General features: G+C 39.7%; 2 protein-coding genes across 2 annotated transcripts in view; one reads left to right on the forward strand and one right to left on the reverse strand.

Annotated features, from left to right (window-relative positions):
* Positions 1-15,442, forward strand: part of LOC112056430 (hemicentin-2-like) — a 353,490-nt gene that overhangs the window by 99,639 nt on the left and 238,409 nt on the right. The gene's annotated exons all lie outside the window — the stretch shown is intronic.
* The window catches only part of LOC112049041 (synaptic vesicle glycoprotein 2B), a 56,363-nt gene that overhangs the window by 22,281 nt on the left and 18,640 nt on the right, over positions 1-15,442 (reverse strand). The window contains exons 4-5 of the mRNA XM_052887738.1: positions 11,809-11,990; positions 7,100-7,284 (exon numbers count right to left, since the gene is read on the reverse strand). Of these exons, the coding sequence (XP_052743698.1) occupies positions 7,100-7,284; positions 11,809-11,990 (367 nt within the window). The remainder of the gene's footprint in view (positions 1-7,099; positions 7,285-11,808; positions 11,991-15,442) is intronic.

Below are 15,442 nucleotides of genomic sequence, written 5' to 3' on the forward strand. Positions count from 1 at the left end.
GGTGGAATTGGTAGGTCTAAGCTCCACATCCCCTCTCCAATCAGGAGGGGAGGCCTGGTTATGTATTAAAATATGGATTGAGATTTTTTCAAGTGCTTGGTTTTATTTCGGCCGTGGGTGGCTAGTTACCACCCTACCGCCAAAGACAAACAACCAAGCAATTTATGTAGCGTTCCGGTACGATGTAGTGTAGAAACCGAAAGGGGTGTGGATTTTTATCCTACTCCTAACAAGTTATTCCGCTTCCATCTTAGACTACATCATCACTTACCATCAGGTGAGATTGTAGTCAAGGGCCAGATTGTATAGAATGTAATCCGCTGCAAAGCACATTCTGCAACGTATGTCGTATATTATGTACCACATGTACACACTCTTCTTCTTCTTTCATATTTGTACACTCGTCTACATATTCATCATGAATATTTGTCATTAAAAAAATGTAGATGACATTATAATTACGTGTACAATTAAATAATATCCTTATTCATCCCCAAGGAGGCAAGTCCTTCAATGTTGTTGAAGCAGCGCAAATAAGCACTCCGCTTAGAATAATTATCAAGAGAAGGGAAGTAAAAAGGAAATAATTATAATTCAGCTCTCGTTATAATTCTGAATTCCTCACGCGCCTCTGTAGGCATCCGCGATAATTTTGTTTACATTTAATTTTATTTTATTACTTAGCACCCTCTCGTGATACTTTACGTTTGCGTGAAGGAAGTAATCAAACTGGCCGCCTGTTACACCGACACGTAACAAATAAACAAAAATAATTAATTAGCCTCTAACACAGATATAGTTGCGTTTGTAGAAATGTTTGTAATATGTGGCTCGGCTGGTGGGAGGCTTCGGCCGTGGCTAGTTACCACCCTTCCGACAAAGACGTACCGCCAAGCGATTTGGCGTTCCGGTACGATGTCGTGTAGGAACGGAAAGGGGTGTGGACTTTCATCCTCCTCCTATCAAGTTAACCCGCTTCCATCTTAGATAGCATCGTCACTTACCAACAGGTGAGATTGTAATCAAGGGCTAACTTGTAAAAAAATTAAAAAAATAAATAATAAAAATAATTAACCTCTAACACAGATATAGTTGCGTATGTAGAAATGTTTGTAATATTTAGAAATGTCGTATAGAGAACGACATTTCTACATATTACATACATTTTACAATTTAATATGAAAGTTCTAGAGGAACAATGTATCATACTAATATTTTAAAGGCAAAAGTTTGTGTGTAAGTATATTTGTTCCTTCTTTACAGCTACTGAAACAATTTGAAATGGAAGTAAATTTTTTTCTGAATTAACACATAGCCTACTTTTCATTCCGGAAATTCATGATTCCCACGGGATTTTTGAAAAACTGAATTCCAGGCAGACGAAGTCGCGGGCGTCCGCTAGTACTACATAAATTAAGGAAAGGTCTCGTGTAACGGAGCGAGAATAATAAATAATTTAAAATGTTGTTATTCAGTGTCTTAATTCCTACTGTTCATACTAACAATTTTAACACTTAAAATCCATTCGAAGCTACGGTGTTATAATAAAAAAGAAAATATCCTGTAATTGTATAAGTCCAAGGGTGGGGTGTCCCTGCCCAATTATATTAATAATTGAAGCGATAAAATATAGTTTCAATGCTAATTAAATGTAATTGGTCCCGTAAAATGTTGTTAATTTCGTATGAAAACTGTATACTCTGTTACCAATTTAATGCAATTATTTAATTAAAAAGGAAATATTTAACGCATTTTAAATGAACGCTCATTCATTATCTACTTGTATTCAGAGTGTACTGTGAATGAGAACATGATTTTATTTTAATCTGTGATGAAATATCCGCGTTAATAGGCTTAAACTGCCTCAATGGTGCGGTGGTTAGCTTATGCGGCATCAGTTAATAAGGTTCCAGGTATGACTCTTCAGTAAGGCTTTAAAATATTGAGGTTTCTTTTTCTTCCAAGAAAGTATCAGTGACAGCCTTGAGTTGAAAAAGAAGTGGAGTTATGAACATGAGGTAGAATTACCAAAGCCATTTTGTACTGTTTTTTTACTGTTGATAAATTAAAAGTTACACAATTTAGCAGTCAAATTGTCCTACAAATTGCGTGGTGCATTATCTCGTTCCGACGCTCTGAAATTTTAATTTCCTGGTAACTCAGTTAGTTACCAGAATCAAGAATTATTGTAAATAAAAAAGTTGCTCGTCTCATCGAGATGAAGCTACTCACGAAAAATTAGCTTGTTAGTAAACAGGTGTACAAAATGTTCTAGGGATCTCTGACTATAAGTCAAGACTAAGATCGTCTTTCAATCATTTCTCAAGTCCGCCACCCCGCAATGGAGCTGTGTGATGGCTCTAAGCTCCCAATAGCCCCGTTGGTCTATTGTCGTATCCACTCCTAATACAGTCTTTGCCATATATTGGTCATATTTCAAAGATATGGCAACAATTCTTTTAAAAAAAATTCAAATAGGTCGATGCTGATATGTAAAAGTGTGACAGAGGTCAACCGCTGAAGTAGTACCTACTACTTATTTTTGTCACAATTGCTCTATAATTGTGATATCTGGCAGAAATGGTCTAACGGTTGCTGGTGTTGAAACTGGAGTTTCAGATCAATCTCAGATCAGTGCAGTGCTGGATTAACGTAGCATGATGCCCTAAGCAATGGTCCTCTGTAGGCAGAATGTACGAATAGAGGTATCGTGAGATCACGACCAACTCGAACGTAACGAAAGCGCCAATTTTGAGATTGCTTTAATTTTCGTATGCTCGTGTTTTTTCTCGGTCGTCTCTAGTGCCCCCCTAGACGAGATGCCATTAGCAATTTATTAAATAGCTTATAGGCTAACCAACCCGCATGCCCAGCGTGGTCAGTGTCGGGCAAAAGTTTGTATGGACTGAACAAATATAACACAGCCCCTAGTCCCCGGCAGCCCCGCTATTCCTGGCTCTGGCAGCAGTTACGGTAACGGCGGGGCAAATGGTGTTAAGAATCTAGGCAGGCCGACCCCCCACCAGGTGGACTGATGACATCAAGCGAGTCGCAGGGATTCGCTGGATGCAGATGGCTCAGTATAGTGATGTTTGGAAGTCCCTACAAAAGGCCTATGTCCTGCAGTGGACGTCCATCGGCTAATATGATGACGATGATTATAGGCTAATCCAGGAATGATTGTGGGAAGTCTACATCAAGTGGACCATCTAGTTTAACCGTACCACATAAAACTATAACATTGAGCCTATCAATCCATTCCCTTTTTATTATTTAAGTAGCATGCTCCACAGCCATAAATAGTAATAATGCATGATCATCAATAACCATCGTAAACCAGCTGGCAACATGTTTAACGAATAATGATCATTGGGGGTACGGGCGACGAATATTTGGTCGCATAAATCTTTTTTGCTTTTGCCTTTATGCCTTTAACTTTGCGATTCGCATTCATAATTCAACGAACGATGTCGCCGATCGGCTTGTAGAAGTACGCCACATAAATTCATAATCCCCCACCGTATTTATGTTTGGATGACATATTGTGTTTGAGAACACGGTTCAAGAAAACGCGTAATTTGTTTGTGTTGTGTGTCAGGGGTACGGGAAACGTCGCAGATGAAGATGTTTGTTCCGTTGGAAATATTTCCGTATAGGTTCTGTTGTTTTTTTTTTTTTGAGGACGTGATAGATATGACTTCTGCCTCCGATTCCGGAGGGTGAGGGTTCGAATCCGGTCCGGGGCATGCACCTCCAACTCTTCAGTTGTGTGCATTTTAAGAAATTAAATATCACGTGTCTCAAACGGTGAAGGAGAAACATAGTTAGGAAACCTGCTGCAGAGTATTTTCATAATTCTCTGCGTGTGTGAAGTCTGCCAATCCGCATTGGGCCAGCGTGGTGGACTATTTGGCCTAACCCCTCTCATTCTGAGAGGAGACTCGAGCTCAGCAGTGAGCCGAATACGGGTTGATAATGATGATGATGATGAATATCTGATTTATGTTTTCCTTACAACGTAGATTTTCATAAGCTGATGACCTAACTGGCTTTTACGAGTATTTCTATTCGCTTCCCAGCCTGGGTTCATTTAAAATTTTATGTTTTTACAATTGACTTTAGTCTATGGTCACGAGGTTACGTCATGTTTAGTTAACACCCACAAGGGTGATTATTTCCCAAATTTATCTAATAAAGTTGAATTTAATGTGGTTTTTATTGTGTGTTCACATTTTTTTATTTCAACTTTATTATTTACATTTAATATATATTTATACTTTACTAGGGAAATCGTGAGGCGTCAGCTCACGATTTCACCTTGTGGCTTTCTAGTGGTAAAATATTTTTCAAAATCGGTTCAGTAGATCTAGAGATTACCCCCTTAATACCCTTTCCACTAACGATACCTCTTTATAACATTAGTACCTATTTATAGACAGCCTTCCAAACTAATTTTAGAGAGATCTCTAAAAATGAGTTTAGAAGGCTGTAGTTGCTATACTTTTTAATATTTTAATTAAAAAATAACGACTAGAATATCAATTAATCATTGTAATTTTCAAAATCAGTGACACAGCATTTAAAAAGTTCATTAACAGACTGGTAAGTTAATTTCTTATGTGCTATTTGATTTATCGTTTCCAGGTGCGCTGAAAGCATCTTTTGCCCCAAATATTAATTATCTTTGCGAAAAGATGAAGTACTTTCGTTCGCCCGTAATGATTTATTACTTTACCTAATCTTCTATTTCGTACATACAACTCCATAATAAAGGCCCTTGGATTACAAAAACAGTGCAAAATATAAGGGAAAATATGGAGGAAATGGGCCGTCCGTTTTTCGTAAAGCTAGGTTGAAGGGGGTAATAAATTACCAGGGGTACACCCACACAGGCATCAACTATTGCTAGAGCACACTAATACAGAGCTGTCAGGCACACGTCTATGGAGTAAGCCTTTTTTGCATAACGTAATATAACCGAGTAACGCGACCCAAAAGTATTTGAACATAAGTTAGTTTTGTAACAATCATGAAGAATCAGCGATTATTATAATTAACTACATAAAATATCTAATACCGGCTTAATAGAATTGGCTTTTCAAAGTGATGAGTTATAGTTCTTCGATTCCCGGAAGACCAGACTTGAATGTACAAATTGACAATATTAACAGCTTTATATTATGTGTAATTACACACAACCTAGCAAGAACGAGAGTGACCAGCAGGCTAATTCACTAACTTTTTAAACAATTTTTTTCGAAATTAAATTTGAAATTGAAATTCTATCATCCGATGCCTACTGACAACCCTTCGTGAATAGTAGGTAGAAAACATTTCTCAGTTGATTTGATGTTTGTTTTAATTGGTTGTTATATTATTACATCCTATATATAGGTTAATAAAAAAAACAATAGACTCATAAAGATGATCCGGGAACCCATATTGGTTCAAAACATGGCATACTCCGACAAAATATAATCACAAGTGTTTAGTCGGTTCTCTTTAACATGATTATAAACTACTAGCGGACGCCCGCGACTTTGTCAAGTGGAATTTAGTTTATCACAAATCCCTCGGGAACCGTTGATTTTTCCATCCAAACTACCATATCCATACAAATTTTTACGTTTATAATATTAGTAGGATGAATATGAAATAATTACACTGTAATAATACACTTCGTAATTTAGAGGTTATGGGCTAAAATTATCTTGTTACAGCAGAGATTCACATTATCTAAACACCTACTGGAGTTTTCGTCGAAAAAACTTCTAGCACTCTGTCTAGCAGGTTCTAATACCATTTAGTACTTGGCCTGAGTCCAGTCGCACCTCTGATTGCATAATTGCAGCGGGCGGCCAAAATGAATGGCGGTGACCCATTTGGCTCGTTTAGTACTTTGGGTCTATTAGTATAAAAAGTTTACTGCCCTTTTTTTTGAAGTCTGGATCGTGATAAGTATAATTTATTGGTGATTTGTCTTGTAACATGGATTCGAGAGTACATATTGGTTAAACTAAATCGGTTGGCAGCCTACGCTAACCAATAAGCCAATATATGACGGTCTTTTGCTTATAGACCAAGGCAAAATAAGTTTTGAAATAGGTTTTTTCTTACTTTCTTGCAAATTACAACTTTTAACCTTAAAGTACCGACGTGTGGTCTGACAGACACCATGACTGTTCAGAAAGTATAGTTAGCTATGACCAATCCTCTCTAGCTCCTCTCTACCCCTAGGTTATGGTTACGAAGATCTTTCATCATCATCATTATCAGCCAAAGGGCATCCAAAGCTAGATATTCCTCTTATAACTTCCAAACTACAATCCTGAGCCGCATGCATCTCTAAATGCCCTCTTGATGTCGCCGGTCCATCTAATGGGGGTTGACCAACACCTGCGCATTCCGATACGAGTTGCTAATGCCATTACAACACTTATCGGACCCAAAGTCTGTCGGTATATATTTATGTACCCCAGCCATTTTCACTTCAGCTTTGCGACTCGTATGTCGGAGCAAAGTCAGGGATCCTTAGAACATTTTGTACACCTGATTAATAACAAGCAAATTTTTCGTGAGCTTCATCTCGATGAGTCGATCAACTTTTTTTATTTACGATAATTCTTGATTTTGGTAGCTAACTGAGTTACCAGGAAATGAAAATTTCAGAGCGTCGGAACGCGATAATATACTATGCAATTTGTAGGACACTATGGCGGTTAAGTTTTATAACTATTAATCAACAGTAAAAAAACATCTGGTTAGTAAATTTTGTTACTCTAACCTCGTTCTAACTTGTATCAATAACGAGGTTATTAAAAGTTGTTACTAACCAGCTGTTTTTTACTGTTGCTTAATTAATAGTTATACAATTTAAGCCACAATGTCCTAATTGCGTAATATATTATCTCGTTCTGACGCTCTGAAATTTTCATTTCCTGGTAACATAATCAAGAATTTTCGTAAAAAAAAAAATTAGCTTGTTAGTATAAAATGTAGTATGTATAAAATCTTTTAGGGATGCCTGACTAGTTATAGTCTCCGACTTAGTTCAAAGATGTGACTACTAATAAAAACATACATAAAGATTAAATCTTACCGGAAATTCATTAGCCGATTTTCTCGTATTCTGCTTGTAGACTCTAATGAGAACTTCTCTCGCCTCATCGTACCTCTGCTGCGTAATGAAGTATCTTGGACTCTCGGGGAGAAACCAGTACATTATAGTCGTGCATAACGACCATAGTGATATGACGAATAGGTAAAAGTTCCAACTGTGGAGGACTGTAAAGCAGAAAATTATCATTAATAAATTGATAATTCACTCATTTAATAATTGTATAATGATAAATATCTCTAATTTATTATATATTTATATATTTATAAGTTCATTTTTTTTTTTTTAATTTTTAACAATGTGAATATAATTATAAAATACAAAACACTATTAAAATTTATAAAAAAAATTAACCCTCCCGCTGCGGGACATTTGAGTGCCCAAGCAACCGGTGGTCAGGGCTCCAGAGTGAGAAACCTTCTCACAATACGCGCCGTCTCAAGAATCACTGCCTTTTGTATCCGACTCTTGATCTAACAGTTAAGCGAAGTCTTAAGGTTTTGGTCGTAGCTTTTCGCTATAAGACCATTGACTGAAACAACTATCGGAACAATAATAGTTGACTCAACATTCTACATGGCGGTAATCTCGTGAGCAAGGTTCAAGTATTTTGGTACTTTTTTTTTCAGCTGTAACCAGATTATCGTCATGTGGAACTGTGATATCAACAATTATTGCACGACGATTTGACCGATGGACAAGCACCTCAGGTCTATTATTATCACAAAAATAATTTGAAAGAATTTTAAATTTAATAACATTTAAGCTGGCTAATATTTAGGATTCCTCACCGAATCAAATATTTAGGCCCAAATTCTAAAACCAGAGGAAATTCCCAGACCTGAGTCAATTTAGATAAACTAGTTTCCTACATTTACCTAAACGGAAATTGGCCCTGAGACGCTGCGAAATATATGAGATCAATTTTATTTATATATTTGCTACGACTTTGTTTGTAGAATTCTGGAATTATTTTCAGAGGAAAAATATCCATAACAATCTTTTTTAATAGAATTATTATAGAAATGTTTTTCCCCAACAATCTTTTTTAATTTTTAACCCTCGATGTGAAATAGTTTTATAAATTTGACATCAAGACAAACTTGTTTCTGTCTAAGGCATCTGTAGCTACTAAATTTTCCTTAAAGAGGGGATATGAAGACCCACCAAGCTACATCAAATCTGGTTGATGGGCTTAGCATGATAATGTTAAAATCTTTAAGGACCACTATGACTATATATAATTAATTAATGATTAATGACCAAGACACCACCAACTTACAACTAAAATTTTCTTACAGAAAATAAAAGCTCAGTATTTCACAGCCCGAACCTAAGACTTCGTCACCCAAAACCATTTCGACTGGTCTGGACTGGTCTGGACTGGACTGGTCTAAAGAGAGGGGTGTAAGGGGGAGGCTAGTACCAGTCTGTCTCCCCAATTGTCAACCTCACCTGCTCGTGGTGCACCCTGCAGATGGACCGACGAGGCTCTGGCAACCGACGAATGGCGGTATATCCATTCCCAAAGGCTAGATTATGAAATGCCTCAGGCCGGTGTCGGGCAGCAGCGACATCGGCGCGAATAATCTAGCACTGCGCTGACCAAACCGCATGCCCAGCGTGGTCAGTATCGGGCAAAACTTTGTAGATGGACCAACAAACAAAAACACAGCCCCTAGTCCCCGGCAGCCCCGCTATTCCTGGCTCTGGCAGCGGTTACGGTAACGGCGGGGCAAGGGGTGTTAAGAATCTCCGGAAGAGATTCCGCTGCCAACCCCGACGACTAGACCTGGCAACATACAACGCACGCACTTTGAGGTCCGACGAAAAGGTCATCGAGCTGGAAGAAGTTATGAGCAAGTTGCACTGGGATGTCATAGGATTGTCTGAAGTCCGAAGAGAGGGGGAGGGCTCGATAATCCTTGAATCCGGCAACATGCTCTACTACCGGGAGGGCGACGGGACGGTCCCAGGGTGGTGTCGGATTTATCGTTCACAAGTCCCTCGTGAACAATGTTGTAAAAGTCGAGAGTGTGTCGAGCAGGGTAGCGTTCCTGGTCCTCCGAATTACCAAACGGTATTCGTTGAAGGTTATACAGGTTTACGCACCGACCTCGACACATCCCGACGAGGAGGTAGAGGTATTGTGTGAGGATATTTCTAAAGCCATACATGCCTCAAACTCTCATTACAATGTTGTGATGGGGGATTTTAACGCAAAGCTGGGCGAACGTAGCGGTTCAGAGTTGAAAGTGGGACGATTTCTGTATGGGCAACGGAACGATAGGGGCCAAATGTTGGCTGACTTCATGGAGAAGGAGGGCCTCTTTATGATGAACTCCTTCTTCAAGAAGCCACAACACAGGAAATGGACCTGGATGAGCCCCGATGGTTCCACGAAAAATGAGATTGACTTCATCTTGTCTACCAAACGGCAAATATTCAACGATGTTTCTGTGATCCATAGGGTGAAAACCGGTAGGCATCACCGAATGGTTAGAGGCACGTTGAATATCAACGTTCAGCTGGAACGGTATCGACTGGTGCAGTCTACGCTCCGACCTACTCGTGCCCATATCCAAAACCCCGAGTTCTTTCAACTAGAACTGCAGAACCGCTTTGATTGCCTAGCAAATTGCGAAACTGTGGACGATCTGAACAATAGGTTCGTGGAAACTGTCCATTCCGTTGGGTCTAAGTTCTATAAGACCCACCGTACGAAAAGAACCAAAAAGTTCTCAGACCATACACTTAAACTCATGGAAGAGAGGCAAGAAATGAGATTGCAGTCTTCAGCAGATGCGTCAAAATACCAACATATCAGTAGACAGATCTCTAAGTCGCAAACCAGCGACTTGCGAAACTTCAATACCGAGCGTATTAAAAATGCGATTGAAAATAATCGCGGCTCGAAAGTTTTCGCCAGAGATCTGTCTATTGGACAGAGGCAGCTGACGCGTTTGAAGACCGAGCACGGTAATCTGATTTCTTCCAAGCCCGAGTTATTAAGTGAGGTCGAGAAGTTCTATGGACAGCTATACACGACTACCCAGCAGCCTGTTGACAACTTGTCTAAAGACCCCAGAGCCAAGTTGACCCGACACTATACCGAAGATATCCCGGACGTCAGCCTATACGAGATTAGTGTGGCTCTCAAACACCTGAAGAACAATAAGGCGCCAGGTGAGGACGGAATCACAGCAGAACTCCTGAAAGCGGGTGGAAAACCGATACTTAAAGTCCTTCAGCGATTGTTCAATTCCGTCATTCACGAGGGCACGACGCCTGAGGCGTGGCATAGGAGCGTGGTGGTTCTGTTCTTCAAAAAAGGTGACAACACCTTGCTGAAGAATTACAGACCCATCTCGCTGCTAAGCCATGTTTACAAATTGTTCTCGAGAGTCATTACGAATCGTCTCGCTAATAGGTTTGACGACTTCCAGCCTCCCGAACAAGCCGGTTTCCGAAAAGGCTTTAGTACCATAGACCACATCCATACGCTGCGGCAGGTTATACAGAAGACTCACGAGTATAACCAGCCACTTTGCTTAGCGTTTGTGGACTATGAGAAAGCCTTCGATTCGGTGGAAACCTGGGCTGTGCTAAGGTCATTGCAGAGATGCCGAATTGATTACAGGTATATCCAAGCGTTGAAGTGCTTGTACGAAAACGCCACTATGTCAGTCCGTATTCAGGATCAGACTACGAGGCCAATCCAGTTGCAGCGAGGAGTGCGTCAGGGAGATGTGATCTCTCCGAAGCTATTTACCGCCGCATTGGAAGACGTCTTTAAGCTTCTGGACTGGGGCGGACTTGGCATCAACATCAATGGCGAGTACATCACTCAACTGCGGTTCGCGGATGATGTAGTCATCATGGCACAGACTCTGGATGACCTTAGTACCATGCTCAATGACCTCAGCAGCGTTTCTCAACAGGTGGGCCTGAAAATGAACATGGGCAAAACAAAAATAATGTGTAATGCTCATGTATCGCTCCACCCAGTTATAGTTGAGAACGCTGCACTCGAAATTGTAGACGAATACATATACCTAGGACATATGATCCAGTTAGGTAGGTCCAATTTCGAGAAAGAGGTGAACCGTCGAATCCAACTCGGCTGGGCTGCATTCGGGAAACTTCGCGACATCTTTTCGTCCGAAATTCCTCAGTGCCTAAAGACAAAAGTCTTCGAACAGTGCGTGTTGCCAGTGATGACCTATGGTTCCGAGACTTGGTCGCTAACTATGGGCCTCATAAGAAGGCTCAGAGTCACACAGCGGGCGATGGAACGAGCTATGTTAGGAGTATCTCTGCGTGATCGAATCAGAAATGAGGAGATCCGCAGAAGAACCAAAGTCACTGACATAGCTCAACGAGTTGCGAAGCTGAAGTGGCAATGGGCGGGGCACATAGTGCGAAGAGCCGATGGACGTTGGGGTCCCTAAGTGCTGGAATGGCGACCCCGCACTAGTAAGCGCAGTGTTGGCCGACCCCCCACCAGGTGGACTGACGACATCAAGCGAGTCGCAGGGATTCGCTGGATGCAGGTGGCTCAGTATCGTGATGTTTGGAAGTCCCTACAAAAGGCCTATGTCCTGCAGTGGACGTCCATCGGCTGATATGATGAAAGAGACAGTTGTAAGACAGATTATGTATAAAAAAGAAAACGTGTCAGTCTAACTCACCAATAGCGCCATTGAAAAGCGATACATCCCACTTCTGGGGCAACACTGCCCATGAAAACAACGCAATGACAACTTGAGACATAGCGGAGAATGATGACTGCAGCATCAGCACTCGATCTCTGATGTCGTTGTGACAAAACTCCGCTGTTAACGTTACTTGTGAAGAAAACGAAGTGGCAAATCTGGAACGATATACAACATTATATATATTACATTTTGTAATTTTGTATTATCATAATTAGCAGCCTTTTTAGCGGGCTAAAGGGCCAGGACTACCTCCGTATAGGACACGGCAAATCTTTCTTTTTTTATTCTCTACAAGTTAGCCCTGGACTACAATCTCACCTGATGATGATAAGTGATGATGCAATCTAAGATTGAAGCGGGCTAACTTGTTAGGAGGAGAATGAAAATCCGCACCCCTTTCGGTTTCTGCACGACATCGTACCGGAACGCTAAATCGCTACTAAACTAAATACGCCTTTGCTGGTAAGGTGATAACTAGCCACGGCCGAAGCCTCCCACTAGCTAGACTTGGACCGATTAAGAAAATCTCAATCAGCCCAGCCGGCGATGAAACCCAGGATTTCCGTCTTGTAAATACACCGCGCATACCACTGCGCCACGGAGGCCGTTAATTCCCAAATCGTCAAATTTGGAGCTTAGACCCACCATACTGCTCCAATGTAGGTCGACGGGCTTAGGATGATAATAAACTATTTCACGATCAATATCATGGAGATATCTATACTTATATTATAAAGCTGAAGAGTTTGTTTGTTTGATGATTGAACGCGCTAATCTCAGGAACTACTAGTATAATATAAAGATGTTAATAAACACCGCGATCGGATTAAAGTGCTCTCCGAGGCACTTTGTAACGCCATCAACTTCCCAACTCCGGACAGAGAAATTATATTGAAAATTTCTTACTTTTTATATAAATGTTATGAATTTATGAATAATATTTAAAAAGTAATTAAAGAGCCACGAACAAATCATTTCTATATATAGCGTTATGCGTAATTTTGCCTTTAAACTAATGGGTATACATTCAATCATTCCCTGTTTCGCTAACTTTAGGATTAGAATTTTTTTTCCAAATTTTATATGGGACCTAATTTGAAATATACCCTTTCTAAATGAAAAAAAAAATCAAACAAACACTCAGTAAAAAGTTACGCGTGTTCATACATAAAAAACATACACGTCAATTTAATTACTTTTTTTCTAGTTTTTCGTCAGTTGAAGAATATAAAGACCTTCGTCGACTATTCTGTATGTATATAAAAATTGTTTGGCGGTACGTGTTTTCTGATATCGTAGTAACTAGCCACGGACAAAGCTACCACTTGTGCTGGGAATCAAACCCAGGAACTATCATTGCAGCAATTATGACCAAGCACATTGAAATAAAGGTACTAGGGGTCAATAAACGACCAAGAGTATTTATTGCTACTTCAATCTACCAGGCTATAGAGCCTTGAGTCAAAGCCACTGTTTATACAACGGACTTAATGAATTAAAGTTCGGCTTCTAAACACATAAAGCCATGTTTCAAATTCTCAGCAAAACAGCTTAAATGTTGTCTAAAACAGCCTTTGCCTGCGGTCAAGTTGGCACTCAACACCAGCTTAATAAAGCTTGTATACAACGAGTGTATTAGAAACTGCTAGCTGAACAAGAAGGCATCTACTAAATGCTATACTTTTAAAAGAGCAATTCTTGATATAATCATCATCATAATCATTAACAGCCGATAGTCGTCCACTGCTGGACATAAGCCTCTTGCATGTACTTCCAAACAAAACTGTCTCGAGCCGCCAGCATCCAGCTGCTTCCTGCAACCCGCTTGATGTCCTCGGTCCACCTAGTGGGGGGTCGATCAACACTGCGCTTTCCGGTGCGGGGTCGCTATTCCAGCACCTTGGGACCCCAACGTACATCGGCTCTTCGAACTGTGTGGCCTGCCCATTCTTGATATGTATAATCCAAAAACGATTTCATACATCCAGTCGACCGGCAGACATGGCGGGGCGGCGGCAGACATGCGGGAACGTCAAAAGTTTTTAAAATACAGTTGTCTCGGCGCCCAATATGAATTCGTCCCGTTTGGCGTCGAGACACTAGGTCCGTGGGGCAGGAGCGCTCAGACTCTCCACAAGGAGATCAGCAAACGCCTCAGAGAGGCAACAGGCGACCCTCGGGCGGGTAGCTTTCTCGCGCAAAGAATTTCTATCGCAATTCAGCGCGGGAATGCTGCCTGCGTGATGGGCACCCTACCAAGGGCGGCAAATTTTGATAATTATTTCTAGGTATTAGTTTTAATTTTAATTTATTTTAATTTTGTAGTTGTAGTTATATTTCCTTATATTTTATTTTTATAATAAGTTTAGCTAATTTAAGTATTATCTTCATTAATAAATACTATTCCCCAAAAACGATTTTCATGAAATTTCGTAGAAGCTACCCTATATGCACACACATAAAAGATCGGTACAGGTTTTTGGGAGTTTGGCAAGGAACACCGTGACAAGAGAATTTTATCTATTATTACTTATAGTAAAACTGTAACATATCAGATTCCGTGCATTGAAGATATTTTCAAAATTTTCGTCAGAGGGCTTTCTTATAATCGCTACTGAAGCCAAAAATATTATTTTTTTGTGTTTTATGTTTTGTCTGTATTGTATGTTGACCGGGCATCAAGCTGAAACTATTGAATCAATTCAAATGAAACTTAGCACGATTTGAGACCATAATACCAAAAAGGCTTATTATACTTTTTGTTGTGGAATTTAAATACAAAGGCAGTAAAAAATGGTTGAAAGTTTGTATGGAAAGTCCTTCAGCTTTCAAGTTACATTTGTAAATATTTGTATGAGTACTCGTTCATGTTTCGATTTATAGTTTTATAAAATGATTATTGGATTATTTATGATATACGCCAAAATGTTAATAGAATGGGGGTGAAATGGGGATTGAAAGTTTACATTTCTTATTGTGTTAGATACTCGTAGGCATTTAAAGGCAGGTCATATAAAAAGGTTCCGTTACAAGTACCTATTTAAATTAGCTTATATTCAATTAATTCATTTTCTTACTTCACTTTTCCACATTAATGGTTGCATGTTGAATTGTTATCGGCTATACAAGTCGTAACTATTTGAAGAAATTCAGCGCCTTCTTTGTATAACAATGGCGTAGTTGGTATTGTAAATTGTTTACATTGTCGGAACACTTTGTATCGCTAAAGATATTCGTGACAAGTTCATATTATGTGTATAAAGGTGCGCTTATGCCGGCAATTTTTTGAGCAATTATTGCTTGACAACACGTAGGAATGGATCAACTTAGACCAATGAATTGTGCATTGTAATTGGGCAATTAGTATTATTGTAGATATAGCGTATGAATACGGGAATAAAATATAGCCTATACCCTTTCTCGATAAATGGCCTATCTAACACTGAAAAATTTTTTCAAATCGGACTAGTAGTTCCTGAGATTAGCGCGTTCAAGCAAACAAACTCTTTTGCTTTTTATTATTAGTAACCTATGACTCTCACAAATAACGTGACTTTCTAGAGGTAATATAGGTTTCTAAAAAGATTCAGTTGATCAAGAGATTAAG

The sequence above is a fragment of the Bicyclus anynana genome, chromosome 20 (genome assembly GCF_947172395.1).
Source record: "Bicyclus anynana chromosome 20, ilBicAnyn1.1, whole genome shotgun sequence".
NCBI lineage: Eukaryota > Metazoa > Arthropoda > Insecta > Lepidoptera > Nymphalidae > Bicyclus > Bicyclus anynana.